The sequence below is a fragment of the Pantherophis guttatus genome, chromosome 4 (genome assembly GCF_059756535.1).
Source record: "Pantherophis guttatus breed Tessera chromosome 4, ASM5975653v1, whole genome shotgun sequence".
In the NCBI taxonomy this organism is placed as follows: Eukaryota; Metazoa; Chordata; class Lepidosauria; order Squamata; family Colubridae; genus Pantherophis; species Pantherophis guttatus.
In genome coordinates this window covers 153449093-153465499 of record NC_142066.1, presented here as the reverse complement: position 1 = coordinate 153465499, position 16407 = coordinate 153449093, and the positions used below count along the sequence as shown (strand labels likewise).

The 16407-nt window shown below is 45.3% G+C and overlaps 1 protein-coding gene across 1 annotated transcript; it reads left to right on the top strand.

The window, feature by feature from the left end:
• Positions 1-163: 163 nt before the first annotated feature.
• Positions 164-15953, top strand: MYD88 (MYD88 innate immune signal transduction adaptor). The gene is made up of 6 exons (XM_034401653.3): positions 164-834; positions 3680-3814; positions 6320-6500; positions 13676-13767; positions 14998-15166; positions 15477-15953. The coding sequence occupies exons 1-5, from the start codon at positions 498-500 to the stop codon at positions 15150-15152; spliced, it is 900 nt and encodes a 299-aa protein (XP_034257544.1). The 5' UTR covers positions 164-497; the 3' UTR covers positions 15153-15166; positions 15477-15953.
• Positions 15954-16407: the final 454 nt, after the last annotated feature.

The following is a 16407-nucleotide window of genomic DNA, read 5'->3' as shown; positions in this document are numbered from 1 at the left end:
AAGAGACTGGACAACACTTTCTTTGAAACGGTCTAGGTAGGATTTCCTGCCTGAGCAGCGGGTTGGACTAGAAGGCCTCTAAGGTTCCCTTTCCAACTCTCTTATTCTGTTCCGTCCTGTTCTGTTTCTTGCGCTACAGCGCCACTTTCACTCGTTCCCCTCCGGAGAACATCTCCAACGCGCAGCCAGTCCTTCTCACCTGGCCCCGAGCGAAGGATGCCGGGTGGTATAGTTCATTTACATCTGGAAGCCTTCGCTCGCTTTCTCCACGCGGGGAAGTGGCCGGACTTCAAGTCCCGTCAATCCCAGCTCTGCAGCTGCCTTGCTTCCCCAGCTGCGCGAGAGGCGCAGCCCAGAGGCGCCGTGCGCCCAAAACGAAACCGGTTGGGCGGCGACGACTCCGCCTTTGCTTCTGCGCCATCGGATGTGTTGCGAAAGCGGCGCAGCCGAGCAACTCTAGCTTGGCCAACCCAAGCAAGACTCAGCCCGAGCCGGCCATGGCGGGGGAGACTACCAGATGCATCGGGGGCGAAGCGGAGACGTCGGAAAGTACCGCGGTGCCGCTGGTGGCTCTGAATTACTCGGTGCGGCGCCGGCTGGGTCTCTTTCTCGACCCGCGCGCCCCGGTGGCGGCCGACTGGACGACGCTGGCGGAGGAGCTGGGCTATGAATACCTGGAGATCAAGCACTTCGAAGCCCAGCGAAACCCCACCGTTCTCCTGCTGGACGACTGGCAGGCGAAGAGCCCCGGCGGGGCAACGGTGGGCCGCCTCCTGAGTCTGTTGCGCCTCCTGGGGCGCCAAGACATCCTCACCGACCTGGGACCCAGCATCGGTGAGCGTCCGGCCGGATAGGAGCGGGAAAGGTCGCTATCCGAGGGAGGATGGGGCGGGGTGCGCGCCCTGCCTTGGGAAGCCCGCTGTCGTAAGGGGATCGCTGCTCTGTAGCCTGCTATGAGCTTTGGGGAGACATCCTGAAATTGCAGCTTGGCAGGATCCCAGCTCAGCTCCGAAAGGATGACAGTTTGGGTTTCCTTTGTTTTGCAAAACTCTTGCGCATTCGTCCCAGCTATATTCTAATCTAGGATCAATAGAGGCAAGTAAAGTGTCTCTCCCGTTGAATACCTTGCCTGTCAGGACAGGTGAGGGGCTGAAGGTTGGGGGGGGCTGAAATGCTGTGTAAAGCTGCCTTCCCATCTAATTGGAGGCAATTTCTGCAAAAGGCAAAAAGACACTTCCTTGTAAGTATTTCATTGTCATTTCCTGCTTACCCATTCCCCCCACCCCCACATCCTGTTTTAAGGCTGTGGGCTTATCATCAATCACTTTTCCCAACTAATGCAATTCATTAAAACTGAAGCTTTGGTGAGAATCTGGTACATTTCTGGTCTCCAGATTTTAGTGTCACGTTCCCCTGATCTGGTCGCCTTCCAGTTGTGTGAGAACGTCAACTGTCAGAATTCTTAGCCATGGCTAGGCTGGTGGGAGCATTCTGCAAGTCCACATCTCCAGAGGGAATCCCAAATAGGGAAGACTGGTTTAATGGTATTAAAAAGGTGCAGGAAAACAACATCTGAACGCTCCAGTCCGGGTGGTTGACTTCGATGGGAAAATATAGTTGTTCCTTTTTAGGGTTGTTTCAAGTTTTATACATCCTTGTTCTGGATTGCTGAAAACTGTCAGCAAATGCCAGTCATTTTAAGATAGACATTATCTCTCTAAAATACAGGTAGTCCTCAGCTTACAACAGTTTGAAGTTACAACAGCCCTGAAAAAAGTGACAATTTTTCATACTTACAACCGCTGCACCAAACCTAATGTCACGTGATTCAAAATTCAGTTGTTAAGATAGTGACACGATAGTTAAGGGAATCTAACTTCCCCATTGACTTCGTTTGACTTTGATTGCCAAAGGGGATCACAAGATACACCCCCCCCACAGGTCACTGCAACCGTCATAAATATGAATCAGTTGTCAAGTAGCTGAATTTTGATCACATGACCATGGGGATGCTGCAACGGTCATAAGGTTGAAAACTGGTCATAAGTCACTTTTTTCTGTGCCATTGTAACTTTGAATGGTCGCTAAATGAACTGTTGTAAGTAAAGTACTACCTGTATTGTCATCGTTATATAGACAACTATGTGCAATTCAATTATTATTCATGGTACTGTAGAAAGTTAGCACCCACCCCTCTCCTAGAAGAATGAAATATTTTGAGAAATATTAAAAAGGCAGAATATTATATTTCCCTGGATGAGAAATGGAGAAACATGTATTTGGAAAGCAAGCCCCCGCCCTCCTTAATAGTGCACAGCCAATGTCAGCACTTAAGAGATAGAGGTAGATAGATCTCTATTCATAAGCAAATACCCTCACCCAAGATCCAACAAAGGTAGGATTAGCCCTCAGCCGCAATAAGAATTGCCCAATACCCCTTCATTGCATCACCCTCCAAACTTCAACCAAACTTAGCTCAGACAAATACCCAGGGTTTGTACTTTGCCTATAGAGTCAGCTATGACCCCTACATAATCCCTATGTGTCTCCATGGGAGTCTGACAACAGCCAATAGAATACATGTTTTTGCACAGCAACAAGAAGCTCAAGAGAAGGTATAAAATCCCCCCACTCTCAACTCCATCAATATGTGGTTCTGCTTCACCAATAAATGGATCCTCTTTCCCATCAGCCTCCTATTTTGTCTCCAGTTCCTTTCTCCCGGCTTGGAACTGAACCAGATGGATATTTCGTCCAACAGTACTATTCATTCAAATAGTATTTATTAAATTATTTTCAGATAATATATGTTTGGGGGGGGGTCAATCTGAAATTTCATGAAGGGGTTGAACAGAAGAGATTGGGGATCCCTGACTTAGACCAGTAGTCCTCAATCTTTGCAGCTTGGCTGGGGGCGGGGGAGAAGGGGACTGGATTGTGTAAGCGGTGGGCTGAGGTGCAAACGGGCTCACGTGCACGCAGCCTTTGCGGAAGTGGTGGGTTGGCATGCATGCATGCAAATGCCCGCCGGCCCGCTGCTTGCACAAGTTGAGTTGCATATGTGTGCGCTCCAGACAGACACTTGCTTGGTCCAATTCTGAATAAGACATGGCTGGGTAGTGAGCTGCAGCCTGGGGGTTGGGGACCAGGGGTGGGCTGCTGGAGGTTCGTAGGGGTTCGGGAGAACCTTTAGCTAAGATTCTGTGCAGTTCGGAGAACCCCCAAATCCCACTCCTGGCTGGCCCTGCCTACCCCACCCTATCCCTCCCAGGAGTCCCCATGTGGCCCGTTTTGGATGCAGGTAAGTGCTGGGTGCACGCGGAGGCTCAGGGAGAGCTGGAAGTTTGTTTCCGGCCTCCAGAGGGCCTCCGGAGCCTGGGGAGGCCATTTCACCCTTCCGGAGGCTCGAGGAAAACCTCCGGAGCCCAGGGAGGGCAAAAAGCACACCCCCCCTGCTGTGGTGCAGGAGGCCAACTAGGCCTCGCCCACCCAGCAACCGAGCAGAGAACCCCTTGCTAAAAATTTTGAAGCCCACCCCTGTTGGGGACCCCTGACTTAGTGGAGACAATGGGAGCTTTTCCAAGTTGGCTATCCCCATCCGCCCTCTCAACTCCCCGAAGTTATGCATAGTCCTGGTTTCTGAAAGTTGTTCACCTCTGTGTCTTTCTTCTATTTGTAGAAGAGAACTGTAAGAAGTATCTCCAGAGGAAGCAACAGGAAGAATCGGAGCGACCGGTTCAAGTCCCAGCGGTGGACAGTAGCTTTCCGAGAGCATCCGAAATGCAGGGCATCACCACTCTGGATGACCCCCTTGGTAAATGGGCCGTCAGATCTTTAAATAATTTTAATACTGGTAGTCCTCGACTTATAACATTTCATTTAGTGACTGTTCAAGGTTACCTCAGCACTGAAAAAAAGTGACTTATGATGTTTTTCACACGATCGTTGCAGCATTTCCAGGGATACCTGATCAAAATTCAGATGCTTGGCAACTGGCATGTACTTATGACGGTTGCAATGTCCTGGGTTCACATGGATCCCCTTTTGCGACCTTCTGACAAGCAAAGTCAATGGGGAAGCCAGATTCACTTAACAACCATGTTGCTAACTTAACACCTGCGAGTGATTCACTGGCAAGAAAGGTCGTAAAATGGGGCAAAACTCACTTAACAAATGTCTCACTTAGCAACATAAATTTTGGGCTCAGTTTTGGTCATGAGTCAAGGACTGCCTGTATTGCAAAGTTGCTGTTTTTAAAATAAGTACCGTGTTTTCCTGAAAATAAGACCTCCCTGGATAATAAGCCCAATCGGGCTTTTGAGTGTATGTGCTAAAATAAGCCCTCCCTAAAAATACTTAAACGCATGCACAGCTGATCCCCGCCATTTCCTCTGGTTAGGATTAGAGAGACAGAGCTGGAAATCAGGTAAAATGGCAAGACGAGCCCCGTCTTGCTCCACGTGCCCCAAAATAATAAGACCTCCATGAAAATAAGGCCAAGTGCTTATTTCGGGGTTCAAAAAAAATATAAGATAGGGTCTTATTTTCGGAGAAACATGGTATTGTCTTTTCTCTTTTGTCTGATTTTACAGTAGACTGCCCAGAGTTAAACTGAACTGGGGTAGTTCCCAAATTAAATAAATTAAATGAGATCTTTTATAGCAGGCATCTGGTGGGGATTGGAGAGAGGAGTAGCTTTGGGACCTATTCAGCTGGCCCTAAGATGGAAAAAACACACATCACCTTCCATCACCTTCTATAGGAATTGGGGGCATTTCTCAGAACTATCTACATTTGCAAGCTACGTAGAAATTCAATAGGAAAAGCTTCAACAGGCTAGTTCAGTGATGGTGGACCTTTTTGCTGTCACGTACCAAAAGCGGGGGGAACGCGGGAGGGGGTCACGCGCGTGACTTCCCACACCCATAATTCAATGCGTCCCGCCACACCCTGCGCATGTACGTGCAATGCCCCAGTGCTCTCCCTACTTTTGGCACACGATGGCACTGTGGGCCAGGTAGGGCTGTTTTTTGCCCTCCCCAGGCTCCAGAGGCTTTCTTGGAGGCTGGGGAGGGCAAAAATGGCCTTCTCTAACAGCCCCCCCCCTCCGCAGGCCCTCCAGAGGCCAGAAACATCCCGTTTCCCGACTTCCGGTCCCACCGGAAGTTGGCAAATGGGCCATTTCCAGCCTCCAGAGCACCTCGGGGGGGTGGGGAAGGCTGTTTTCCCCTCCCCAGGCTCCTAGAAAGGCTCTGGAGCCTGGGGAGGGTGAAAAATGGGCCTTCCACACCCACCTCTAGGCTGGAAACAGCCTGTTTCTGATTTCCAGTGGGCCCAGAAAGCCCGAAAATCAGCTGGCCGGTGTGCGCATGCACGCCGGAGCTGAACTAGGGCAACGCTTGTGTGCCCAGCAATATGGCTCCACGTGCCACCTGTGACATGCGTGCCACAGGTTCTCCATCACGGTACTAGTACATACAGGTAGTCCTTGACTTACAACCAGAACTGAGACCAGATTTTCCATTGTTAAGGCAGCTGTGAAGTGACCTGTGCCTTTTTTTACTATTTTTTCCCCATGGTTTTTAAGCGAATCATTGCAGCTGTTAAGCAAATCAAGTGGACTTTAAGCGAATCTTGCTTTCCCCATTGGCTTTGCTTGTCAGAAGCTGGATGGGAAGATCACAAATAGGTGTTCACGAGCCCTCAAGGATGCTCATTGTAAACACAAGCCAGATGCCAAGCAACCAAAGTTTGGTCCTATGACTGCGGGGAATGCTGCATTGGTTGTAAGTGCGAGGACTGGTTGCAACTTCACGTTATTCATTGCTGCTGTAACTTTGGACAGTCACTAAATGAATGCTTGTTAAGTTTATGACTATTTGTACATCATAGTAAACAATAATATGGATCATCTGATGTTGGCTTAGTAGGTACCGAGGCCTGCCAATGATTGTGTCTATTTGCAAAGTTGGTTGTGATTTATTTATGGTTCATGGATGGAATCCATCTGTGGTCTATTTATTATTTGTGCTTGGAGGCGTTTATGGTTTATTAATGATTTTTCCATGAACCAACAGTAGTCTGTTTATAATTTGGATATGGAACCAATTATGGCTTGTCGATGGGAACCCAAAACTGTGGCTTAGCATGACAAACAAGCCAGTTTATGGCATTGTTTCATATTGTTGGCGGGCTGGATGGGGAATTCTGGGAGTTGAAGTCCGCCAGGCTTAAAGTTGCCAAAGTTGGAGACCCCTGGCTTAAACCAACGCTGGCACTCACCAATTATCTTCCTTTTCTTTCTTTTTTTTTTTTGCAGGGCGGAGCCCTGAGCTCTTTGACGCCTTCATCTGTTACTGCCAGAACGACCTTCCTTTTGTGCAGGAGATGATCCAGGAACTGGAGCAAGCAGTACATAAGTTGAAGCTCTGTGTGTTTGATCGGGATGTCCTGCCGGGCACTTGCGTGTGGTCCATCACCAGCGAGCTGATAGAGAGGAGGTGAGTTCAGCAGCGCCTCTGGAGAAAAGAAAAAAAAAAAAAGAAGCTTGAACTGACCAAAGTCAGGAGACACAGGAGGTGCTGGAATTAAAACACAAAATTGTGTTGACTTTAGCACAAAGGTGAGGAACGGCAGCCCTTTTACGACTTCTGGACTTCAACTCCCAGAATTCCTGAGCCAGCCATGCTTTAGTATAGGGAAGTCAAACTCAAAGCCCGGAGGCCAGATCCGGCCTGCGAGGTGCTTAGATCTGGCCCGCGAGACTGCTTTGGAAACAGGTATGGACCGGTTCACAGTGCCTCTGTCAGTGAAAACAGAGCTCACGAGGGCCGTGGGCAGCCTTCCCGAGCTCTGTTTTCGCTGCAGAGGGTTGCAGGAGGCTGTCGCAGCCAGAAACGGAGCTTGGGAGCCCATTTTCGCTGGCAGAGTGCTCGGGCCACCACAGGCCCCCCCAACACAAGTGATGTCGAGCTGCCCACATCCACCCTGGTCCCCGCCAGGTCAAACACAACCCTGATGCGGCCCTCAACGAAATTGAGTTTGACACCCCTGCTTTAGTAGGATAGAGGTGGTGGGACAGGTGGCTTACCACTTCCCCAATAAAGTCAGCGGTGGTGGGACTTATAGGAAATCTCTATAAGTCCCACCACCACTGCAGAAGCACAGGTAGTTTTCGTCTTACAGCAGCTCATTTAGTGACCATTCGAAGTTACAACAGCACTAAAAAAAATGGGGCAAACTCACCTAACAGATTTCTCACTTAGCCACACAAATTTTGAGCTCGATCGTGGTTGTAAGTTGAGGACTACTTGTACAAGATCCTTGGGGGTGGGGCTGCTCAGGATAAAAAAAGCAACAGGAGATACTTACTGCAGCAACTTATAACCTTCCTTGACTTTCCTTGTGGGAAGCAGGCAGGGAAGAAAACAGGGGAGGAAAGAAGTTGAAGTTAGTTGTTCGCTGATTTGGTGACCTGCAGCCTTTCCCTGCAAAATTATGTCCTTAAGGTGATTTAGTAAGTCAACCGATCAGGTGTAGAACATGTAGCAAGCCGGAGAAAAACTCCTATTGTGCTTAGGAAGCCATGGTTTATTATGTATACAGAGATAGTCCTCAATTTATGCCCACAATTGGGAACAGAATTTCAATTGCTAAACAAGGTGGTTATTAAGTGAATCAGTCACAATTTTACAACTTTTTTTGGCATGGTTATTTAGCGAATCACTTAAATCAGTGATGGCTAACCTTTTTGCCGTCGCGTGCCAAAAGCGGGGGGAGCGCAGGGGGTTTGCGTGCATGCATGCCCACACCCATAATTCAATACGCCCCACCCACCCCCACGCATGCGCGTGTGACCTCCCCATGGTCCCCCACCCCATTTTTGGCACATGATGGCACAGTGGGCCCTGTAGGCCTGTTTTTCGCCCTCCCCAGGCTCCAGAGGCTTTTTTTGGAGCCTGGGGAGGGTGAAAACAGCCTTCCCCAGAGGCCCTCCAGAGGCCGGAAATGGCCCATTTCTTGACTTTCATTGGGCCCGGAAGGACTGAAAATCAGGTGGCCAGTGCGCACATGCGTTCTGGAGCTGAGCTAGGGCAATGCTCGTGCGCCTACAGATATGGCTCGCCATAGGATCGCCATCACAGACTTAGGTGAAAAATCACGGTTGAAGACCTGATCGTAAGTCACTTTTTTCAGTACCATTGTAACTTTGAACAGGGACTCTTTGTAGAACAGAACAGAACAGAAGGTAGGGTAGGGTAGGGTGGAAATAGAATAGAGTAGGGTAGAACAGAGTAGAGTTGAATAGAGTAGAGTAAAATTAGGAATAATAGTAGCAATAGGAATACAGAAGCAACAGAAGAGAATTCTTTATTGGCCAAGTGTGATTGGACACACAAGGAATTAGTCTCCGGTGCATAAGCTCTCAGTATACAGTATACATACAAGCAACAAGTGATAAATCATGATCATAATCATAAAATACAATTGTCATAAATCATAAGATACAACACTCAAGTGATAGTCCTAAGATACTAAACAGAAACGATCAACGTAAATTAGAAGATACAAACAGCAAAGTGATAGTCACAAGATGCTAAAGGAATAGGTAATAGGAAACACGGGGAGAATAATAGTAATACAGCCATACTACGTGGTTTGATATCCTTGGGTATAAGATAGTGGTGTGGGAATTAGTTGTTTAGCAGACTGATGGCATGGGGGTGGGGGGGGGAACTGTCTTTGTGTCTACCGTATTTTCCGGCGTATATGACGACTGGGCGTATAAGACGACCCCCGACTCACCGTATAAGACTACCTCTCTTCCAATGCACACCAAATAAAAATTAAAAAACATCAACTGGCTCACCCACAATGTAAAAGCAGCTGTGCTAGACCCAATATGGCCCCTGCAACAAGCAGGAATCTCACACAGCCACAAAAAGCCCAAAAAAACAACTTTCACACTTTACACACACAAATTCCACATACAGCTTTGTGAGATTTTGTGTGTTTGTGTAGTTAGAGTGAAACACTACAGAAACACACTAAATCTCAGAAAGCTGCACAAATATTATTTTATTTTATTTTAATTTTTATATGAAAGCTAAATTTAAAACTTCCTAAACTTTAAATGGCTAGGTCTAAAAAGGAACAACTAAAAAAAACCCCAATTAACTATTTTTTTAAAGCTCCCAAAGGGGAAAAAACTTACCCAATAGAACAGGGGTCTCCAACCTTGGCAACTTTAAGACTTGTAGACTTCAACTCCCAGAATTCCTCAGCCAGCTTTGCTTTGCTGGCTGACGAATTCTGGGAGTTGAAGTCCACAACTCCCTGCCTGCTTGATTGCAGGCAGGGAGTTGCTTGCTGATGGAATGGATTGCAGGCAAGCGAAGCAAGGCAAGCAGCTAAGGTAAGCAAGCTGGAGGGGGAAAACTTTTTTCCTTTTACATGGCTCTGGCAATCCCAGCTGAGTTGCCTGATTAGTAGGCAACTCACCTGGGATGGTCAGAGCTTGGCTCGTCACAGCCTTTCGGGCTGGTCTGCCTGGTTACAGGAGAACAACACCCGGCATATAAGAAGACCCCCGACTTTTGAGAAGATTTTCATGTGTTAAAAAGTCGTCTTAAACGCTGAAAAATACGGTAGTTGTTTTGACAGGCAAGAAGTTGAAACAGTTTATATCAGTGGTGAAATTCAGCTGGTACTATCCGGCTCAGGCGAACTTATAACGCCGGTGGTGGGAGGCTCCGCCCACCTGCCCAGACATCATCACGTCCCCTTTTTGACTCTCTGCGCATACGCAGAAGGGGCACGCACGTACGCTCACATTTGCGAACTGGTAGCGAAGGTAAGTGGATTTCACCCCTGGTTTATGTCTAGGATGTGAGGCAGAGGTGGGTTTCAGCAGGTTCTGACCAGTTCTGGAGAACCGGTATCAGAAATTTTTATTGCAAAAGTTTTACAATTACATTTTCACCCCATTTCCCCCCCCCCATCCCACCCCCCACACCCCACCCTAACCCCCCCAACCTCCCCTAACCCTTCCCCCCTGACTTCCACAAAATATAATCCCATCAAAATCCCCTTTTTATAAAACTTGAACCCCTCAAACTCCCTTAAAAAATTTTTTTATCTTCACAGTTTTCATACATTTCTATTTTTATATAATACTTTCAATGAAAAACTACTTGGTACTTTCTAACTTGATATTTGTTCTGCACATAATCTATCCATTTTTTCCATTCCCATTCATAAGTCTCTTGTGAGCGATCTTTTAAATATGCTGAGATCTTCGCCATCTCCGCAAAACTGGCCATCTTCAAAGTCCATTCTTCGATAGTGGGTAAAGCTTCATTTTTCCAATATTTACCTATCAATAATCTCGCTGCAGTTATCATGTACAATATCAACTTAATTTCATCCAGTGTAAAACCCTTAACTATACCCAATAAAAACAATTGTGGAGAAAATGGAATTTTTTTCTTCAAAACATTCTACATAACCCACCATATTTTTATCCAAAAAGCCTTAACTTTCTTGCAATTCCACCAAACATGATAATATGTAGCATCTAAACAATCACATCTCCAACATTTTGGCTGAACATTAGGATACATACAGGATAATTTCTTGGGATCTAAATGCCATCTGTAAAACATCTTATAAAAATTTTCCCTCAAATTCTGCGATTGCGTAAATTTAACATTCTGAACCCATATTTTCTCCCATGTTTCCAACATTACTGGTTCTGCAAAATTCTGTGCCCATTTAATCATGCAATCTTTAACCAATTCAGTTTCTGAATCCCTTTCTAACAAAACATTATATAGCCTTTTGATATGCCTTGGACCTTTCTCTTTTATATGTCTAACCAACTCTTCCTCATGCAACATAATACCAGTTTTTTGGTCCTCTTTCCATCTCAGTTGAAGTTGATTGTATTGTAACCAGGTTGAGTTAATCCCTTCGCCCAACAGTGTCTCTAATGTCTTCAGTTGCCATCTGCCCACATCTGTAAAAAGAACCTCTTTATATAAAAACCCCCCGAGTGACATTATATTTGTATTCCAAATAATATGACCAAGATCCAGCCACAACGGTATTTTATAATCCCATTTGATTCGGTGCTTCTTCCATACTCTCATCAGAGAATCTCTAAGTATATGACTTTTAAATATTTTATCCACTTTGTTTTCATAAAACAAGTAAGCGTGCCAACCAAATTCGAGATCAAAACTTTCTATATTCAATATTCCAGTCTTTTTCCTTCCAAACCAATCGCTTGCTTGAGTCAAAGCTGCTGCTTCATAATATAACTAGGTTTGGAAGTTTAAGACCTCCCCTTTCTGGAACATCTTGCATAATTTTCAATTTCACTCTCGGTTTTTTCTCGTTCCAGACAAACTTATTCACTCCAGTTTGCCACTCTTTCAATTGTTTATCACTTTTAAGCACCGGAATCATTTGGAACAAAAAAAGAAATCTTGGCAAAATGTTCATCTTCACTGCTGCTATTCTTCCAAGTAAAGAAAGCTGCAGTTTTTTCCATGTCTCCATGTCTTTTTGTACCTCTCGCCACAACACCTCATAATTATTTTGAATCAGTTTCATATTAGATTCTGCAACCTGAACTCCTAAATATTTAACCTTTGAGACAATCTCAAAACCTGCCCTCTTTTCAAGTTCATGTTTTCGATCTTGTGTCATATTTTTGACTATCATCTTAGTTTTTTTCTGGTTCAGTCTAAATCCTGATACTGTACCATAATCTTTTATAATGTCTTTCATCAGGATTATTGATTCCACCGGCTGTGTTAGGGTAACAACCAGATCATCTGCAAATGCCCTTATTCTGTAATCTTCTTGCCTTATCACTATACCTTTCAAGCTGGTTGAATCTCTTATTATATTCAACAAGACTTCTAATGTTAAAATAAATAGCAAAGGGGATAATGGACAGCCTTGTCTTGTACCTTTTTCAATTTTAAAGTCTATTGTCAAACTTCCATTAATAATAATCTGTGCCTTTTGCTCTTGGTAAATTGCTGAAACCGCCAATATAAATTGATCCCCAAAGTCCATTTTTTCCAAAGTCTTTAATAGAAAATTCCAATCCACTCTATCAAAGGCTTTCTCCGCATCCAAAAAAGCCAGCACTGCAGGGATCTGTTTATTCTTCTCAAGATATTCCAATAAATCTATCACTTGCCTTACATTGTCCTTCATATATCTACCCTCTATAAATCCCGCTTGATCATCATGAATCACCTCTTTAATTACTGGCATCAACCTGTTGGCTAATACTTTTACATAAATTTTGTAGTCATTATTCAGAAGAGATATTGGCCTATAATTTTCCGGTTTTTTAGGACCTGCTTGCTCTTTTGGTATCAAAGAGATATAAGCTGTTTTCCATGATGGGGGTATTTTACCCCCTCGTTGTATATTACAAAATAAGTCTCTAAGTTGTTCCACCATTTCTGCTTGCAAAGTTTTATAATACACTGCAGTCAAGCCATCTGTTCCCGGAGCTTTGGCAGTTTTCAGTTGTTTTATTGCTGCAATTATCTCCTCAGCTGTTATAGGATGATTCAGTCTTTCCTTTTGTTGATTAGTAACTTTTGTGACTCTTTTATTTTCTAGATATTTTTCTATAAGTCCATTCTGTATGTCTTCTTTAGCATATAGTTTAGTATAGTAATCTACAAAAACTTCTTTAATTAATTTTTGTTGATAAATTTCTGTCCCTCCAATATCAATACAGTCGATGGTCCGCATACTCTGCTTCTTCCTTAAAGTATAAGCCAGCCATCTGCCCGGTTTATTGGCATTACAAAATGTATTATGCTTTGCATATTGTAAATTTGTTGCAACTTGGTCCGCCATAAGCATTTGGAATTGGTCTTTCAAAAGTTTTATAGCACTACGTGTTCTTTCATCTGTTGGATTTTTAATAAGTAACTGTTCTTTTTTCTTTATTTCTACTTCAATTTCAGATCTTTTCTTTTGTCTATTCAGTTTATATTTAGAGTTCATATGAATGAGTACCCCTCTCATATATGCTTTGCTCGCGTCCCACACAATTTCAATAGGGGTACCCTTGTTCAAATTAATATCAAAAAATTCTTTCATCTGCTTCTTAAGTTCAATTATATTTTTTTCATATCTAAACAGATTTTCATTTAGTCTCCATGATCTTCTCTCAATTTTTGCAGTCTCGATTTCTATCCATACTGGACTATGATCAGAAATTTTGAGTAGTTTGGAGAACCGGTAGTAAAAATTCTGTCTGGCCCCTCCCCCATCTATTCTCTGCCTCCCAAGTCCCAGCTGATTGGGAGGGAATGGGGATTTTGCAGTATCCTTCCCCTGGATTGGGGTGGGAATGGAGGTTTTACAGTGTCCTTCCCCTGCCACGCCCACAGCCACGCCCAGTAAAAAAAATTGAAACCCACCACTGATGTGAAGGGTCTGTAGATATTTTCTCAGCCCTCTTCCTGACCTTTGCAGTATACAGGTCCTCAATGGAAGGCAGGCTGGCTGCAATTGTCTTTTCTGCAGTTCTAACTATCCGTTGAAGTCTGTACTTGTCCTGTTCGGTTGCTGTGCCGAACCAGGTGGGGAAAGAAACTCATCCCCAATGTGTTCCCCGTTCTGTGTGCAACTACAGGTGTCGGAAGATGGTGGTGGTCATCTCGGATGACTATCTTGACAGTGAGGAGTGTGACTTCCAGACCAAGTTTGCTCTCAGTCTTTCCCCAGGTAAGAGACTGATCACTGTGGGAACAATATCCATGGCAACTTCAATCAGGCCACGCTGCCTTGCAGACTTTCAAATAGTCCTCGACTTACAAACTACAGTTCACCCCAACATTTCCATTTCTAAGCAAGACAGTTGTTCTTGCCACAGTTAAGTGAGTCACTGCCGATGTTAAGTTAGTAACACGATTGTTCAGTAACTCTGACTGCCCTGTTGACTTTTGCTTGGCAGAAAGTTGCAAAAGGGGATCATGTCACACACACACACACACACACACACACACACACACACACACACACACACCGGTGGGACGCGGCAACTGTTCTGTTCCTGATACGTACCCCAAAGAACACAGAACACACAAAGTCCGTTCAAACCTTAGTTTACTAAATAAACCAGTCTTTTACAACAATGGCTGTTAATTAATTGCATTAATAGCCACCAGGAATTCAAAGAATAATAAGTGAAAGCTTCCTAGGGTTGGCAGAATGCCCAGAAGCAATTTGCAGGAAGCTGATAAGATAAGCAAGACAAGACAGGAAAGAGAGTGAACAAAGTTGTTCCCTGCAAATTGCTTCAGTCGGTGTTCCTCCTTAAATAAGCTGAGGGAGTGGCCAATTAGCCCCAAGCCTTACTCTCGAGGAGACCTCCTCCTGAGGAGCCACTCCTGCCTTTTGGCAGCTCTGTGCGCCCCCGTGCATTGAGAAGAGGCTCCTCTTCTTCCTCTTCACTTATGGGAGCTTCTGGAGGTTGTGAAGGCCCTGGCTGAATCCCCGCCTCTGGCACCACATCTTCTCCAGCCTCCTCATTGTCCGACTCGAGCGCCAGCTGCACAGGCTGCTGGCGCAGCACCACACCAGCCTCCTCGCTGTCTGAATCGGCTACTAGCTGCACAGGCTGCGTACGGGCCAGAACAGCAACCATCATAAATACCTGCCAGTTGCCAAGCTTCTGAATTTTGATCACGTGACCATGGGGATGCAGCAATAGCCATAATTGTGAAAAACAGTCATGTCCCTTTTTTCAGTGCCGTTGTACCTTTGAACAGTCACTATAAACGAATGGCTGTAAGTCGAGGACGACCTGTATGGGACTGCCGTGGGATGGGCTAGGTGGCTCAGAACATCAGTCAGGGAAGAGTGGTGGCCCTGGTGCCACCAGGGCCACCACTTGCTTGCCACCACAGTTCATGTCTGGTTAATTCACTCTCCTATCTCGGCTTCCTTCTGCAGGTGCCCGTCTCAAGCGCCTGATTCCAGTTAAATGCAAAAGCATGAATCAGGATTTCCCGAGCATCTTAAGGTTCATCACCGTCTGTGACTACACAAACCCAGCTACCAAGAAATGGTTCTGGACCCGGCTGGCCAAATCTCTGTTGCTCCCATGATGCTACGATGAAAGGTTGAAGCTTCATAAATCCCGGAATATGGGGGGTGGGGGAGGGGGGGCTGCTGGAAGGGTGGGAGTCCCAGTAGCTTTTCCTTGACTTTTCACCCTGTAGCCAAACCCCCCCCCCCCAGGTTTTTAACCCCACATTCCTGAGAAGCTTGGCTTTAGCCCAACTTTTAAAAATCCTCTGGAATAGCCCCTGTCCTATGTTGGGGGTGGGTGGGTTTACAAAGGACCTACCAGAAGACGCCACTGTTCCTGGGATATTAATCCATATCCCGTTATCTTTATTTTTTCACTGCTGTCTTTTTCATTTTGGCAGAACCAAGGGACCAAGAAAAACTTCACGTGAACACTTTTAAACCCATTGGGAGGAGAAGCACCAAATACTTTCTCCTACGAGCATGTTGCCTATGGGTTCTTGTGAAGGAAGGACCACAAAAACCATCATCCTGTGTTACAGAACCGGCATAGGACCTGTTCTAGTTTCTTGTTTCCGAAAAGGGTAATCAAAACACACATACACACGTGCCTCCTCATCTACCAGTGTACATATTTGCCAGCATCTACCAGGCGCCTTGCCTATGTGACCTCACATTTCACCTAGTGCCATAAATCATGGTTTACTTTAACCTTGATTTCTCGACCAAGTCTTAGTGGGATCGTTCACACATAATACCAAGCCATGAAGCCCAGTTGATAGTGTTTATAAGCAATGCTAAACCAATCACGGTTTGTTTTATTAAAGCCTAATGCAGGGTACGAACTTTTAGAACTATTAAATCAGTGGAACAACTTGCCTGCAGAAGTTGTGAATGCTCCAACGCTGGAATTTTTAAAGAAGAGATTGGACAACCTTTAGTCTGAAATGGTACAGTTTTTCCTGCCTGAGCAGAGGGTTGGGCTCGAAGACCTCCAAGGTCCCTCCCAACTCCATATGCTCTGTTCTTGTGTAGGTAAATCAGGGTTTATGGCTTAAGAGTTATTGTATGTGCAAACGTAGCCTGCATAAATGTTACAAGCAGCCAATTCTCCCTGTCCCATTTTCAAAGCAGGGGGACAAGATGGCCATAATTTAAATCGGCATGTTGAATCCCATATACTTTGACTTTCAGCTGTGCCTGGAACCCATGGGTTTCCACAAAACGAGGGTTGCGAATATGACATCATATCGCAAATGATGCAAACAATGAGTTTGGATAATGATGAAGAGCTGTGAGCTGTGGTGGCGCAGTGGTTAGAATGCAGTACTG